The 15919-nt window shown below is 40.2% G+C and overlaps 3 protein-coding genes across 28 annotated transcripts in view; 2 read left to right on the plus strand and 1 right to left on the minus strand.

Moving 5' to 3' along the window:
* Positions 1-456: 456 nt before the first annotated feature.
* LOC146972251 (lipid scramblase CLPTM1L-like) lies at positions 457-8220 on the plus strand. Of its 2 annotated transcripts, XM_085802246.1 has the most exons (17): positions 457-815; positions 1409-1500; positions 1670-1847; positions 1953-2074; positions 3604-3682; positions 3786-3903; positions 4226-4320; positions 4424-4508; positions 4684-4784; positions 4874-4933; positions 5074-5124; positions 5223-5305; positions 6035-6069; positions 6186-6241; positions 6387-6431; positions 6537-6670; positions 8039-8220. In XM_085802246.1, the coding sequence occupies exons 1-17, from the start codon at positions 597-599 to the stop codon at positions 8103-8105; spliced, it is 1620 nt and encodes a 539-aa protein (XP_085658372.1). In that variant the 5' UTR covers positions 457-596; the 3' UTR covers positions 8106-8220. The 2 variants fall into 2 exon arrangements, with proteins under 2 accessions (XP_085658372.1, XP_085658371.1); XM_085802245.1 differs by having other exon boundaries at positions 1670-2074; positions 8039-8217.
* A 2281-nt stretch (positions 8221-10501) lies between these two features.
* LOC146972252 (uncharacterized) lies at positions 10502-12652 on the plus strand. The gene is made up of 3 exons (XM_085803337.1): positions 10502-10544; positions 11722-11838; positions 12155-12652. Exons 1-3 carry the CDS (start codon positions 10502-10504, stop codon positions 12364-12366), a joined length of 372 nt encoding a protein of 123 aa, XP_085659463.1. The 3' UTR covers positions 12367-12652.
* A 390-nt stretch (positions 12653-13042) lies between these two features.
* Positions 13043-15919, minus strand: part of LOC146972253 (focal adhesion kinase 1-like) — a 61742-nt gene continuing 58865 nt past the window's right edge. For 24 of the 25 annotated variants that reach the window (XM_085802269.1, XM_085802258.1, XM_085802263.1 and 21 more), the window contains one exon: positions 13043-15375. In XM_085802269.1, coding sequence (XP_085658395.1) covers positions 15249-15375 — 127 coding nt within the window. In that variant the 3' untranslated portion in view covers positions 13043-15248. The remainder of the gene's footprint in view (positions 15376-15919) is intronic. The other variant, XM_085802273.1, reaches the window with a different exon arrangement.

Here is a 15919-nt window from a genome sequence, read left to right on the forward strand (position 1 = left end):
AGGCTGTTCAGTTAATTTACTAATTATCTTAAGACTTTTAGCTTTTTAGACAAAAAGTCAAAATCTTTTAAAATATATAGGCTTGTAGGCAATGTGTAACCAACATTAGGTAACGAACTAAACAACATAAAATCAATGAAAACAGTCATTATCCCTTTAGAAAAAGAGTATAAAGTGTTTTTGATTTAATCTAATTTAATTTAATTTAATTTCCGTGAACAGCAAGTTTTATAGGCTATATGAGCAATAAGGGAAACAAAACATCATAACTCACCAATCTGGAAATCTTTAATTTAGAGGGCTCATAAAAAAAACATTTATTATTTTTTTTTTTACCATTTTGTTTACCAAAATAAAGGTCTATGTGAGGATTGCCCACCCTTATCCACCCACCCACCCCCTCTCTCCCTCTCTCTCTGTCTCTCTCTCTCATCACCGGAAGGATGCTGTGCCACGGAGGAAGCGTGGGGATTTTATCGTGTTGACGCCGTAGCTATATGATCATATTATAACAGTTTCGCCCATTTGCTCAACCACTACCCGTATTTTCACCAGTAACCACTCTGTCGGCCTTAAAGCCCGGCCCAGCAGCTGCTATGTTCCCCTCGTGCTGCTCCAAACCCGCGGACAGCGGCGGCGGCGGCGGCGGCGGCGAGAAGAGGAGCTCCATCGCTAAGCTGCTGCTCGGTGTGTTTGTGGTGTACATGCTGCACACCGCCTGGCTGCTGTACGGCTTCCTCAACACCAAGCCCTGCGATGGAGGCAGGGGGGAGCACTGCATCGCCTCCTACCTGACAGCGAGACCCAGACTGCAGGTTAGCACCGGCCTCTCTTTCCTATTACTCAAAACCCCACGAGGCTCAGTGGATAAATCAAGATCTATTTAAAGACGGCACGGACCTGATCATACAGTTAAAACAAATAAACAGCCTCTGCCTTTTTATATCATGCTATAAACCAGCATGTTGCTGCCGGCAAATCAGGTGTGAACTTGGATGGCAATGTATAACATAATTGATTTTAGCTTGAACTGCTACAAGGTCACAATATCCATTATGCACTACAGTCTACAACCTGTCTCTATTTATGAAGACTGGAGATTCTGTAGCCTATTCAGACACATTTGAAGCTCATTGTGATTAAGTGATGGAGTTAATCCTCTCAGAGATTTATTGTTCTGATGTTTACTGATGATCTCCTAAATAAAGCTTTAAAAAAAACCTTAGCTGCTTCAATGCTGCATCATAATAACAAAATCTCTAAAAGATTCATTTGATTTCGGTGCATACCCTGCATGTATATTTTGGAGATGATCTGGGTCTTTTGTTCCCAGATCATCTTTTGTTCCCCTGTGATTTGACTGCTTTTGGATAAATACAGACTTTTAACTCTCTTGACTTTTACCCAGATGAGTGTCTTCACCTGCCTCGTGCCAGACAACAGCCAACTCAACCTCGCTGTAAAAATAGACTCATTTGATCCACACTCCACATTTGAAAGGTGGGTGTGACATAATCACCAACTGTGGAGACAGAAGCTTTTATATTAGGCAAATGGGAGTTAGAAATGTACAGGACATAGGACAATCAATGAGCAACTGGTAAACACTGTTATAGAATAAGAATAAAACAATTTGTCCTTCACAAAACATCTCTCTCTCTCTCTCCAGACAGGTGAATGTCCCTCTCCCAGAGGAGACTCGGGCTAACGGGACTCTGTATGCAGTCGTTTACATTCACAGGGCTGGTGTTTCACCTCTGGAGGACAGCAGAGAAGTTCACTACGCAGCTCAGCTCACCACCTACATCACTCCCGCACACACACAGAGGCAGGGAGACACGCAGAAGGTGAAATGCAATTCAGCTTCCGTCACACAACGTGCGCTCCTATTTCAACCTGCACACATTCAGACACAAAGTCACCAGGCAAGTTATTTCTTCTGTTTCCATCAGAGATCCAGTATCCCGCATCCTGTGTCCCATTGGAGACCTCACCTGTCCGTCTCCATGATGTCAGAGGACTTCACCTTCAACAAGGCGGGGCTTCCCAGTGACGTGCGTCGCTACATGAGGGTGTAAGTGTCCACAGGAAGCTTTGGAGGTCAGAGCCAGGTGATCAGGCAAAGTGCTGCTGACTCCTGCTTTATCATCGCTGCTTGTCATGAAGAGTCTGGAGCCGGAGGACATGGAGTAAAACAGATTGTAAAGGCTGTTTGTCAGAAAATCAGTGAGACCATGACATTATTTGAGAATCCAAGTTAAACTTTGTGATATAAAACCATATATAGAATGAATAATATCAGTAATAATGATAAGCATTTAGGCACTCAATAATTATTTTCTGTGGATAACATTCAGCTGACGTCAATGTGGAAAACAAAGCAAATGCTAACACAAGTTCCTATCACGTCTTTTCTTCTACCTGAGTTATGGTAACCAGCTAGCACAGTTTGTTTTGTCACTTTCCGATAGCGAGTCACTGTCGCCTCCAATCCACTGTGAAGACACAGTTAATGTGGTGGTACTTGAGGCCACAAGGTCTTGACTAGACTAGATTTTAACTCGGACTTGTCTCGGTCTCAGTCGAGCTGGACTTTTTTTTTTTTTTAAGTATATTTTTTGGCTTTTTATGCCTTTATTAGATAGAACAGTTCAGAGTGTGACAGGAAATGGGAAGCAGAGGAGGGGGGATGACACGCAGGATAAGGATAGGGCCGTCCGACGCGGGACTCGAACCGGGGCCGCCTGCAGCGAGGACTATAGCCTCTACACATGGGGGGGGTGCTCTACCAACTGAGCTAAACACTGCCCCTGGACTTTTTTTTTTTTTAACTGCAACTGTCTCTCTGTCACTCGCTCACTTTGGTTTAATGTAATTCAATAACTTTACTGTAAGATAATTCAAATTGTCCCACAAAAGTATATGCTTGTGTAACCCTCTGAAAAACGTGGTTGCACCAGTGTCAAAACAGGGAGATCTTTAGCAGGTTCTGTGTTGTTATTCTGTTCAATCCAAACTTTGTTTCAATTAAATATGGTATAGATTTTATATAAGATTATATTTTCTTTTTAGCTGAAGAATAACGTAAATACCAAGCCATATGATAATTATGAGTACTGGTACTGAATACAGACAGTAATGGTCTTGAAAATGGTCTCAATCTTCTGTCCTCAGGAGGTAAAATGATCTCACACCTTCACAAGAAAAAGCAAAGATTAGCCCAAAGTTGAGTCATTATTTGTTTGTTTATTGATCCTGTGTTTGCCCACTATGGCAATACCATCACTGTGTTTTTCATTAATTACACACTTAAGAAAATATGCTACAGCGGCATCAGGTGATATTTGAACTCTATATAAACACACTTGTGAGTGGAGGATTAACTGTTCATCAAACAAACTATGCTGATATACTAAAGAAAAAAACCCTGTCTCTTATTAACTACCTTAGAGGTGTCACTGTATACTATGTCATTTAAATGCATGTGTATATTTGTTCATTATATTTACTCACTCTTGAGAGTCCACCAGCCTGTAAATAACCACTCTGCCCTGAGCCAACGTGTGTGTTTGACTGAAGCCGTCTTCTTGTCTCTGGCTGCAGGTCTCAGGACAGCCGACAGATGATCTACCTTCCTCTGCTGCTGGTTAATGAACTCAGCGTCAGAGTCAGAGACCTCGTGGTAGGAAGAGATGTTTAAAAGACACAGTTCAAATCATTTCTCTTGACTTCTGTCTGAGTGTTTGAATTGGACGGATACGACCACACATTTATCCATCCCACAGGAGATCAGCAGCAGCACCGCTCAGCTCCCTCTGACTGTGTCCTATGAGGGAATCTCTTTGCGGGGGTTCAGGTTTTGGGTTCATCTGCAGGATGTGGTTTATTCTCTACGGCAGTTTGGTGAGCTTATGTGACAACAGATACTTTGTGATGTGATGATTTTGTGAATGAAGGTTTTAACGGTACTTATTACTGTAGGTTCAGGGTTATTTATCTTTTTCATTGTAACATAGGAGTCAATTTCAAAGTATGTAACAGTTTTGAGACCTGGATAAAGTGTAAATACTTGTAAAAAAAAATTCTTGCAATGTATTTTCTCTAAATACATTGATTTTATCTAATTTAAATAATTTTTAGGATATTTTTAATTATGGAGGTGTTGCTCCTAATGTCTAATAATCAGAAGCCTGGACTGATTCATGTGCTTCTTTGTGTTATTCAGGCTTCACAGAGGAAAACATTGATGAAATTAAAGAAACTCTGATGGGATCCAACCTTTACCTGTTAGTGTTCACTGCACTGATCACAGCTCTGCAGGTAAGACTGTGTAACACCTCACAAAACATGTAACTGTTCATATAAAAAATCATAAAATTGTCTCATTGCAGCTGTGTTGTGCTGTGTTTTGGCTCCTTTGCAGCTCATCTGTGAATTCTTGGCTCTTAAAAATGACATCAGCTCGTGGAGGAAAAAGAAGAGCATGGCAGGAATGTCCAGGAAGTCCGGTAAGAAAATAATTTAGAAAAGAAGATTTTGTTACACTGGCTGTGGCATATGAGGGCTCATCAACAATAATGAGCAACATTAAACTAAATGAATAAAGACCTTGCCTGGATAAAGCTGACACAATATAATTTAAGGTCTAAATGTTCCTCTGTGTCTCCTCCTCTGTGTTTGTAGTTCTGTGGCGTAGTCTCAGCACTTTGCTGATTTTCCTCCACCTGCTGGAGGAGACCAGTCTGCTGGTGCTGATCCCTGTCGGACTGGGAGCCTGTGTGGAGGTACTGTATATATTATTATCTAGTGCCTCCTGCAACAATCACAATCAGAACAGACACTTTAAAACCCACTAAAATTGTCGTCCTCACAGGTTTGGAAAGTGTTTAAAGTGTTTAAGATCCAGTGGCAGTGGAAAAGCTCCAAGCTTCATGTGAGTAATAGTCCAGTTGCCATTTGTGTTAAACGCAGCATCTGCATCGAGTGATACAATATGATTAAGTTTGTATAGAAATAAGTGATAATCGATCCATTCATTTCTAATCCAAGACCTCCTCCTCTCTCACTGTGTAGTTAAATAAGATGGATGAAGAGGAAAGAAAGACGGTGGACTATGATGCACAGGTATGAATGTGTTTCTGTCTTGTCTCACTCAGTCTGTCTCAGTCTTTTTTTTTTTTCTTTTTCCAACGTCAGTGTTTTGTCTGTGGTTTTCACTCCAGGCGTCCAGATACTTGTCCTACTTGGTCTATCCTTTGTGTATCAGTGGAGCTATTTTCTCACTGGCCTACTTACGTCAGAAGAGGTGAGCTGATCCCCATCATTCAGCTCTCACATCACTTTAATACACAGTGTTTAATTCCTAGTGACACCAAATGTCCCATGTAGGGATGTCACAATTACCTGTTTTCACAATTAATCGTGGTATTAAACGCCACAATTAATTAATCGTAAAGATTCCTAAATACCGTTACTTTCCCAAAAAGATGATGTTGGAACCTTATCAGCAGTTGTGCGCAAAAATAAAGATAAATGCACAGATACTGGTCCAACGTAACATTGAATTGGTAGGAATTTAAATGTTAGCTTGTCATTTTTAATAAAAAAAAAAAGCAAAACAAAACAAAAAACGATTAAGATAAACGCAAACATTTGGTATAGATGACAATTTATGACCTGAATATTTCAAACATTTCCCCTGGGGATTAAGAATTGGTCATATATTAATAGATACTTGAAATATTTTGTGTAAACAATGAGTAATGTCATTATATTTTGACTATATTTGATTTTACACATTCATAGTGTTGTGAAATTAATTAATGCAGAATAATCGTGATAATCGTAGTACCGTGATTATTTCTCTGACAATAATCGTACCAAGAAAATGTATAATCGTGACATCCCTAGTCCCATGACTGAAGTTCATCCACTATAGAGTCTCTGACCACTGCATGTATATTTAAAACTAGTAAATACACCCAGTACCTTCTTCTGATTATTAAATTAACATTAAATTGTGTTGTGATGACAGTTATTATTCCTGGTTGGTCAACACCCTGGTGACCGGTGAGTTCACTGATATCCATCACCATGGCATCGTTTTTGTTTGTAGCAGTGAAAATAACCTCATGTATGATTCATTAGTTGATTTGTCAACATCATTGCTCTGCCTCTCCTGTCAGGAGTGTACGCCTTTGGCTTCCTCTCTATGGCTCCGCAGCTCTTCATTAACCACAAGGTCTGTTCTGCTACTTGAAACTTTATCAGCGTGTTAATTACCACATTATCTGCCGATGGTGCTGAGTGAAGCGTGTCCTCTCCGGTCTCTCCTGTTTGTCTTTTGGCGCTGCCTTGTTTTTCTCCGCCCCCTTGTTCTGGATCAGTTGAAGTCTGTGAGCCACCTGCAGGGGACAGTATTGATGTACAGAGTGAGTACGGCTATATTACAGTGAATTTAACTTAGCTTGTTGTTTTTCTGTCAGATAAAAGAAGCATTTTATCTTTACTCCTCTTCCTTGCCTCTTCTCCACCAGGGAGTGAACACACTGATCTCAGATCTGTGCAGCTGTGCCTCCTTTTTCTCCTCCACTGGATCCTTCTCCTCCTTGCATCAACTCTCCTGCTTCAGAGATGAGCTCCTTTTCCTCCTCTACCTCTACCAGCGAAGGTAAACAGTGTAAACACTCACAGTTAGCCTTCACAGAAACTTTATTTCCCTGTATATAGGGGAGAGTGGGGTAAGGTGAGCCAGTGGGTAAGTTGACCCACCCCTTGTTTCTAGGAAACTATAGGAAAAAGTTAGCATGTGACCAAATATTTGGGAGGCAGGCATCATTTCATGGAGTCTGTGAAGATTAGAACCACGTGAGTAAAGTGGTTTAACATTTATGACCAAAAAAATCATTTTTCACCCTCAAGAGTGAATTTTGTCGATCATAAGTTTCATGAGAATTGTGTTTAGACCAAAAGAGATGATTGTAAATTTGTTTTATACATGGGTTGTGGTATCTATGAGCTACAACATGAGGTAGTAAACCTAGCATGAAACTGCACCATTTTAGCTGTGGGAGCAATAAACCCAAGCTGAGGTAGCTGTGGGGTAAGTTGATCCATCTGGCCAGGGTTAAGTTGAGCCACCTATCCTATACACTTAATGAATGTATTTTGGCTGTATATGTCCAAATGATTAAATCAATATTCGGTATGTTTGTGATTACAGTAAGTATGTTCCTATAAACAGGAAAAGTTGTTTATAGTGTGCCAAACTTTACTTTCAAAGAAAAATCTCTGGGATTCTTCCCAAGATGCGACGTAATTGCAAAACTCCCCAAATCTCAGTGAGTTGGTGGCTCAGCAGGAAGTCCCTGCAGTTTGTGTTCACCTGTAGCCTGGACAGATGAAATGTTAAGTAAAGGGGGAGGTAGGAGATGGATGGAAGGAAAGAAGGGGGGGTTGATCAATTTACCCCACTCCTATCACAAGACCACTTTTTTTGAACATGTTATATTTTAAAAACAGTTATATTTACACTCATTCTGTTAATTTGTGGGGATGCAAAACATCCTGAATATGCAGATGTGTTAGTTAGCAACAAAACTATAATTGTCTTGATGTAGTGATCCTGAATACAAAAAGTGGCTCATCTTACCCCACTCTCCCCTACAGTAATTGCTTTAAATACGCAAATCAGCCATAACATTAAAACTGGTGATGTATGTTTTGAATGTTAGGGATGATCTGTGTGGGTTTTTTTTTTGTCAAATCAGTCAAAGTCAAAGTTTTTTGTTACTGTTTTATTTTTTCTCTGATGTTTCTGTTGTATTGTGTATTATATGCCTGCTGCTATTACACAGTATATCCATATATCTTAATTAAATTACCTACGACTCAGGGTGAGCTGTTACAACAGAACGTGGATATACACTGGTCAGCCTCTGCAATAGTGAATGTTATGCATGATTGATATTTGTTTTAATTACGTGTGTGTGCTTAAAGCTGAAGTGATATAACAACAGTACCATCGTATCTCCACCAGGGGTTACGCACGAAAGGCCAGACGACGAGACTCTGGGACCCACAGCAAGAAAATAAAGACTCAGTGAAGAGAGGAGTAATGAATTCTTTTCAGACACAAATGTACAATAAGACAGAAAACTCATCTTTGAAAAAGACAGGGGCAACAATTATCCTTGAAGATGTGATACAGAGACCTGGACACTGCTCTCTCCTTGGTACTGACGAATCCCCCTTTACAGCAGCAGTGAATTGTTATTATTATTATTATCATTATTATTATTACTACAGATCCTCCCTGCTGCACGTTGCCCTGGATTATCTCTCTGATTTCAGCATTTGCTTGATCCTGCTCTTCATGCACAAACTTCCTGGTATATTGTTAAGGATGGAACTTTGAACTGCAAGATCTTCATTAATCAACATCTTCCTTAACTGGTCTTGGACTTTTTGACTGATTCAGCTCTTTACTTTGTTCCTGGCTTAACATGGCTTAACATGGCTTTTGTAAAAACCTGCATTCATGATTCTCCCTTTAAAATTCACATATTCTTTGTATAGATTCATAAACATTCAGTATACCCTGTATGTTTGTCTGCAGCAGCTTGGACAGCCTCTAATAATGGCATAAAATGTCCAAAAAAAAAAAAAAAAGGTAGTTAGGGTTACTCAGTGCAACATACAGTATTTAGGTCCTAGGCCCTAAACTTGAAAATTGAGAAAATGCTCTTTGGTTTGAATGTTGCATTGTGACACTGGATGTCGATGATTTTTTTTCTGATGATGAGCCATTTCAGAAAAATGAATGACTTGAGGTTGATGTTGCAGATAAGTCCCTCATCAGCTCCTCAAGTTGTATTGACGTCAAAGTGCTGAGGTATTAGATCGATCATGCAACTAGATCAATCTAATGTTAGTCTCATGTACCTGAAGTCTTTTTTTGTATTTTGTCCTTCTTGATGTTCCTCTTTATGTGTCACACACTGAGTTAGTCCTACTCTCACACAATTATTAAAAAGACTTGGTTAATATCAGTGATAGACAACTACACCAAGCATGTGTTTATAAAATCATTTATAAGTGCATTTTATAAAATAAAATGCACTTTGACTTGAAACATACAATATAGTTGCTTCATTGAAGACCATTTCTCAATAAAAGGCATAAATACCATTGAAAATGCACTATTCACATTCTATTCTATCGTTTTTTTGTATGGAGCTTGCGCCACACCTAAAGCTAAATTTCTGCTTCTTTGCCAACTGAACTGCTTGAATTTATAAAAATCTAATGATTCATTTTGTATTATTTTATTTGTCATTGGTTTGAAAAACTACCGTGCTTGTATTTTTTTAATAATATGGAGAAAAAAAAAGGCTGGTGTGTGCACGGACAGTTGAACAGGTGTTGTGTGTCTATCAACACGTGTAATCAAGAGACAGCAGACTGGTATTCATGTCAGTTTCTGTGGAGGAAGCTACTTCCCTTGATTATTTAAAGGGAGTGTATGTGTGTGTATGCATGTGCTTGTTTTTGTTGTCTTTATAAATCTGATAAATAAAATTCCTGTGAGATTTAGGTTTGGCTTCAGGGTATTGAAAGTTTACTTTATTTATTGAGCATGCTTTAAAAACATGTTGGATGTGCACGTGTGGTAGATGTGTACTGGGTGTGGGTGTGGGTGTGGGTGTGTGATGGTGCATTCCTCTGTTGACACTGGATGCATGCGATATGACAGATATGAAGATAAATTGATTGTTGTCAGTTTTTTTCTTTCTTAAACTTAAAGTTAGCCATTACAGTCACGCAAGACGGTGACGAGGATTTATTTTGAAGTGATTTTACCTTAATCAGAGAGCCTTAAAGTTTAAGATTGTTGTCAGAGGCTTAAAGGGCTGCAACAAAACTAAGCCATGTTGACTGATGTGACTTGATCTATGCTTAGTTGAATTCTGCTGCTTCACTTATTCACAGAGGCTCGTGAGAGACAGAAATGGGAGTTGCCTCTTGACAACAGAGAATAAAGCCAAGCAGCTGACTGACTGAGTCCTGCTGCACTGGTTCAGCTGAAACAGACATGACATAATATTTGTCGCCTCAGCCTGCACAGACACACGCTGTGTTTCAGTTCACAGCTGCTGTCACTCAATGAGCCACACTGTGACTGTGACTGACAGTAGATAAATAACAGGTATCTGTGAAACCAAAGCAAGATCGAGGAATGTCCCCTGTGCGCACACACAAACGCATGCACGCACAAATATATCGAGATAGAAGACATTTATGAGATGCTTTCAGGTTTGTGCCAAGATTAAGGAAGCTGTGGGTGGGACTGCAGCGGTCAAGTGCTTCTGTAAGACAAACAATAGAAACCATACACACACACGCACATACACTCTGTCTCTCTCTCACACACACAGAGTAGGGCACAGTGGCTCTGACTGACATACAGGAGGTTCACTTGTCGCCAACACCTGCTGTGAAGATGCTCCTCAGCCTTGTGTTCCTCTCCCTCCTCTTCTCTCCAGGTATGGACATAAACTCATGCTGAAGGTCAAATGTCAGGGGAGATTTAATGTAGGACTTAGCTCAGAGGCAGTGACGTGTGTGTAAATCTTACAGGAGGGGTAAGGGTGGATAAACAAACTTCAGTTTAATATAAGTTCAGTGATTTAAATCATTTTTGATTTACTGCTCATCTCTCAATGTCATTAATATAAATTTGGTAATGGTTTAGAGAAACTCCAAATAATTGAAGGTGAATTGATCCTTTAGTCAGTCTCAGTCTCTTTTGCTAAATCTGAAATCTGAACAACTTTACAGACCTTTTATATAACATGCAGTTATGATTATGTGTCATTGCACAGAATTTATTGACAGAAACAAGAGATTTTCTCATCAAGGTGGAAGTACTGTATCAGTGTATCGCTGCACATTTTTACATTGCGATAAAGTGTTGCTTTCTTTATCTTGACTAATTATTAACTTGTGTCATTGGTTTAGTCTTGTTCTTAAGACCTTCAGTGTCTTTGCCATTTGTTTCAGGCAGGTTCATACACTCATATTGAAAATGTGCTATAACATTAAAGTCTTTTTTGATGCGCTTCAGAAATATGAATGTTTTTAATTCAAACTTTGTCTTTGTAGATTTTGCGTTTGGGTCATTTTGCTCTGCGAGTAATTGCAAGAAAATAAATGGAGGAGACTGTAATTGTGAATTCTGCAGTTATTTGTGGAATTCATCGCAACATAATGCATGTATTTTGTCTAACTATTAGTGTGTCCACTGTGACGCATCCATCAGCCTGATGACAGATGACAGCAAAAGAATAAATTCTCTGGGAGGAACTATTAATGACATTCTCATCACAATTAAAACAGGCCAGCCAGACAGGTTCTGACAATACAGTCTGTGGGAGTAGCTGTATTTTTACTGTATATCCCTCTCAACGTAAACTTATGGTGTGTCTGAAAAGTTTCTTTTTCTATAGTCAAACTGGAATATCAAATGATTTGAGGTTAACCGGTTTGGATAATGAAGGAATGGCTACATTAATTCAGCTTCAACTCGGCTTTTATCACTGGATTTTCTGTCTGTTGTAGGCTTCAGTAAAGCATCTCGAAATCTACTCTTCTTCTGTTTTTTTCCCCAAGATCTCTTTCTCTTTTTTTAATTTGTGTGTTTTTGTCTGCTCACATCTGCAGTGTTGTCACTGGAGTGCTATGTGTGCAGCTCTTCTGCCATTAATGAAGAATGCAACAGGGGCACTCAGGAATGTCAGGCGCCGCTGGACACATGCATGACTGTTGTGGACACATTAGGTAACAGTGACGACACTGAATCTCATCTTTGTACAAGACCACACAGGGCAGCAGATCTTCAGTACACAGTTGTGATAATAGTATAAAATATGAACATAGTACGTGACAGGTTTGGTTGTTTATTGAAGAGTTATTATTATGTTTTATCATTATTCATGTAATTATCATAAAAGATTTGGTCCTATATGTGTTGAATGAGCTCAGTTCTTTTTGACCTGATACTCTGCAGCCTCCATCAATGAAAAGAACTCGCTCCACCACCCTGTTGTTTGTGTGTATGTGTGTGTTTCTGTGTGTGTGTGTGTGTGTTATCCAGGTTTAAACAAAGCCATAGTGAAGCAGTGTGCCAGCAGGGCCACATGTGCAGGAGCTGCTGCGTCGGCCTCAGTGGACGAGAATGGAAACGGAAACAGAGTGAGCTGCTGCAACACCTTCGACCTGTGTAACTTCAGTGGAGCCGAGTCTGTTCACGTTCACATGACTCTCCTACTTCTGGCCGTAGGAGCTCTGCTGACGCTGTTCCACTGAGGCCGGGTTCAGCTGTACAGTCCTTCATGTGTAATATACTGTATCATGTAAAAGAAATTCAGTTTCCTAATTCCTTATAATTATATTCTTGTTAAAGCCACTGTAAATACAGATTATGTTTAAAATATTGACAATACCTTTAATGAAAACTAAATGTTACTTGTGACTGAACAAGTATAAGTTTTTTTTAAGGACTGACCAATATTGAACCTAATTATGAAAATGATGCTGTACTATGTTTGAATATTGTTGGTCTGTCTCCAGCCTAAAATGCCTTTAATTAATATAAATGTTTTATAATATATACAATAGTATGTTTTACATATGGCTTTAATTTGTCAATATCCAGTATTTGTAGGACAAATCAGTCAAATTTGGGGCTCAAAGATAAATTAAATAAATTATAAAATGGGATTTTTATTTCCATTTTTCAGGATATAATTGTAGCTCGTGTAGTTTGTGATAAAAAAAAAATGTAAATCAAGCAAAAGCATTACAATGTCCTGATTTTGAAAAAATATTTAAATGTGAATTAGTTGGGGCACAATGTGGAGCGTCATGGAGTTGTCAACACCAACATTAACACAAAATAAAAACTCTAACTAGATGATGGTCACCCATGCTTCTTTCTTTCTTTCTATTTTATTTACCATAGATAAAAATCCGAACAGACAGATTTCTATTTCATCATTATTTTATTTCATTGTTTTTTTTCCTCCTATTTGACAAGATGGCTGATTTAGCCCAGAAGACAAAATAAAAACCAGTGTTTACTAGTACGAGTTCTGTACAATTCACCAGTGATACACACCAGTATAGCTTACAATATACCAACATGAGCAGATTTACACAACAACGGGGAGATAAAATAGATTGTTTGTTTTTTTTGTTTTTTAGATTTTTTTATCCCTATAACACCCAGATATTTGATAGTTTCATTGCTGGCAATCAAATCTGGGTAAAATAGAGTAAAAAATGCTGTTTGCTGTGCAAATATGCTCTTCTCCATACCAGTATATCATGCTATACCAGTACAGTCACCAGTATATTTCATATAGCAGTATGTCATACTCCGTGTGGGGTCAGTATTAACAAAGACGTGTGATCTGCTGCAGTTTCAGTTCAGTGTTTTGTGTCTGGAAGTTCCAGTCATGTGGCTCCACATGTCGTGTGTGTGTGTGTGTATGTGTGTTTATTTCCCTGGAGACTGTTGTTGGGGAGGGACATTTGCAAAGTGTTACACCTGACAGAAACTGAGTCTCAAAGCACAAAGGTTCCAGTTGTGAGGGTTGTCTGTGTCTGTGTCTGTGTCTGTGTCGCTGGGAAATTTACTTTGTGACACCGGTGGCTTCAGGGGCTGAAAGAGGTGTGACCCCGCCCGTCTTACATGAGGAACAGCTGAACTATACTGGGACTGTAGGTGAGGAGAAAAACAGAGGAGGGGACGCTGTCCTCACAGAAATAGTTAAAGTCGAGCTCAGTGACCAGTCTGAGACATGATGTCCTCTAGAAGAATCCAGTCACTCTGAACTGAATCCTCAAAGTCCACCATCTTTTTTTCATTTTTTTTTTTCATTTTTGCTCATCAGAGTCAGTGCTGGGATTGAATATCTGCTTCTATTCCAAGTTATAAACAATTTTCAGTATCGAGGAAGAAGACTGTGACTGTTTAACACAACACAAAAAACATGGAGCCAGCCGATAAAAAAGAGTAGGCTAAACTGAGTGCGATTAGGGAGCTTCCTGTCTGCTGTGTTTACCCAGACAGAGTTGGATTCTTCACATTTGGAGTCTTTTAAAACCTGCTCAGAGAGGAGCTGAGGAAGACTGCAGGAGGGAGAGGAGCAGTGAGAATGAAAAAGTGAGTGAACTAGAAAGGAACGAGGAGGGTAGTGTCTTCTTTCTTCAGGCAGTAGACCGGCGCTGCGCTGTCCTCAAGTTTTAATCCGCTCGTCCCGTCTCTCCCTCCGTCTCCTCCTCCTCCTCCTCCTCTGCAATTTCTGAGTCTATAAATAAAAGCTGGTGAGACGGAGGGAAGACGGGAACGGATGGGGGAGAGAGAAGGGAGGAGCAATAGAGGGCAAACTGAGACCGTCTTAACTGTGAGATCACGTTTTTTGGAGCGTCAACCAAAAAAAGCACTGCACACGACCAAAGCTTGAACAGAAAACAAACATCTGGTTTGATCTGCCCATCGACGAGCGTCCGTGGTGGTGGTGGTGGAGGAGGTATTTCAGCGGAGGAGGAAGCTCACATCCAGGGGGTCAAAAACACGTGACATCAACAAACTGACACGGCTGCTGACTGATGTCCAAGTCCGTTCCCACTGTGAAGTTTCATGCAGATATGTTGCAGATCAAACGCAGTCTGATCAGGTTCTGATGGCTTTGCTTAAGAGTTAGATTCCACAAAGACTAATCTATCTGATATCGACAAATCCAGATCCGATCGCTCACATGATGATGGTGGTGGGTTTTTTTTTTTTTAAGCCTTTGAAACCTCTGACCTCAGGAATCCGGCTCATCACAGTTTAGAGATCACCAGTATATTCCTGTCCTCCTCTCATCGTTGTAACCCAGTCCAGAGAGTGTGTGAAGCTGCCAAGTCCCTGATTCAGGAGGAGTTTTGCTCTGTTCTTGTATTAAGAAAGTCACAGTGGTGGAGCGTTTAATCCCAGATGAACCGACGACCTCGGTTTACGCGGGACTCAACATCTAATGAACAGAGCCGTCGTTTCCTCCCGTCTGCTCTCACGTTATCAGGAGTCGCCACCTGACGTCACTAATCCACGAGTCTTTTATTCTACCGCTGCCAACAGGAGCCGCCAACGACGCCGTTTTCCTCAAGTAGCGGACCAGCTCCTGTCGGTTGGCTCAGTATGGCTAGTGTGGGCGGGACTGGGCCATCATCTTGAGCCGGGATTGGTCGATGACGTCCAGCAGGTTCTTGGCATCAACTGCGAGAGCGTGAGCTGCTGTCAACATCTGTTTCTTATAGTCCTGCTGGAGACTGGGACACAGCAAAAACATAGACAAATACAGTCAATATACGACAGATGTTTACTATTGGGTAAACGGATATTAAAGGGATAGTAGCATTTTTTTAAAGTGGGGTTGTATGATCTACAAATAGCCCCTAAGTACTTTAATTGCAGTAGCAGACTCTCTGCACTCCTCCTGTTAGCAACGCCAGCCCATAGCCCTGCCCAGAGATTTACAACATACATTGTTGTGAATGGACCCAAAGAAACGGCCTATTTTCGCGGCCTAAAAGAGGTTTTACCTGGAAAAAAAATACACAGTTCTATTGTTCGCTATAATATAATTTTTTCCAGCCCTTCAAAGTGCAGGAAAAACGCAGTTTTTATTTGGACCTAACCAACTCACGTATCCCTCCGGCCCAGGGTTAGCGCCCGCCGATCAGCAGTTGGTTAGCTCCAAATAAAAAACAGCGTTTTTCCTGCACTTTGAGGGGCTGGAAAAAATTATATTATAGCGAACAATGGAACTGTCTATTTTTTTTTCAGGTAAAACCTCTTTTAGGCCACGAAAAT

This window comes from Trachurus japonicus, chromosome 16 (assembly GCF_045865225.1).
Source record: "Trachurus japonicus isolate A0001 chromosome 16, Traja_1.0".
NCBI lineage: Eukaryota > Metazoa > Chordata > Actinopteri > Carangiformes > Carangidae > Trachurus > Trachurus japonicus.

Bases quoted from the DNA above. Each gene is read 5' to 3' on its own strand.
- LOC146972251 (XM_085802245.1), top strand. From the start codon at position 597: ATGTTCCCCTCGTGCTGCTCCAAACCCGCGGACAGCGGCGGCGGCGGC. The intron at 3,904-4,225 runs GTGAGCTTATGT...TGTGTTATTCAG, and splicing joins TTATTCTCTACGGCAGTTTG to GCTTCACAGAGGAAAACATT. The intron at 4,785-4,873 runs GTACTGTATATA...TCGTCCTCACAG, and splicing joins GACTGGGAGCCTGTGTGGAG to GTTTGGAAAGTGTTTAAAGT.
- LOC146972252 (XM_085803337.1), top strand. From the start codon at position 10,502: ATGCTCCTCAGCCTTGTGTTCCTCTCCCTCCTCTTCTCTCCAG. The intron at 10,545-11,721 runs GTATGGACATAA...TCACATCTGCAG, and splicing joins CTCCCTCCTCTTCTCTCCAG to TGTTGTCACTGGAGTGCTAT. The intron at 11,839-12,154 runs GTAACAGTGACG...TGTGTTATCCAG, and splicing joins GACTGTTGTGGACACATTAG to GTTTAAACAAAGCCATAGTG.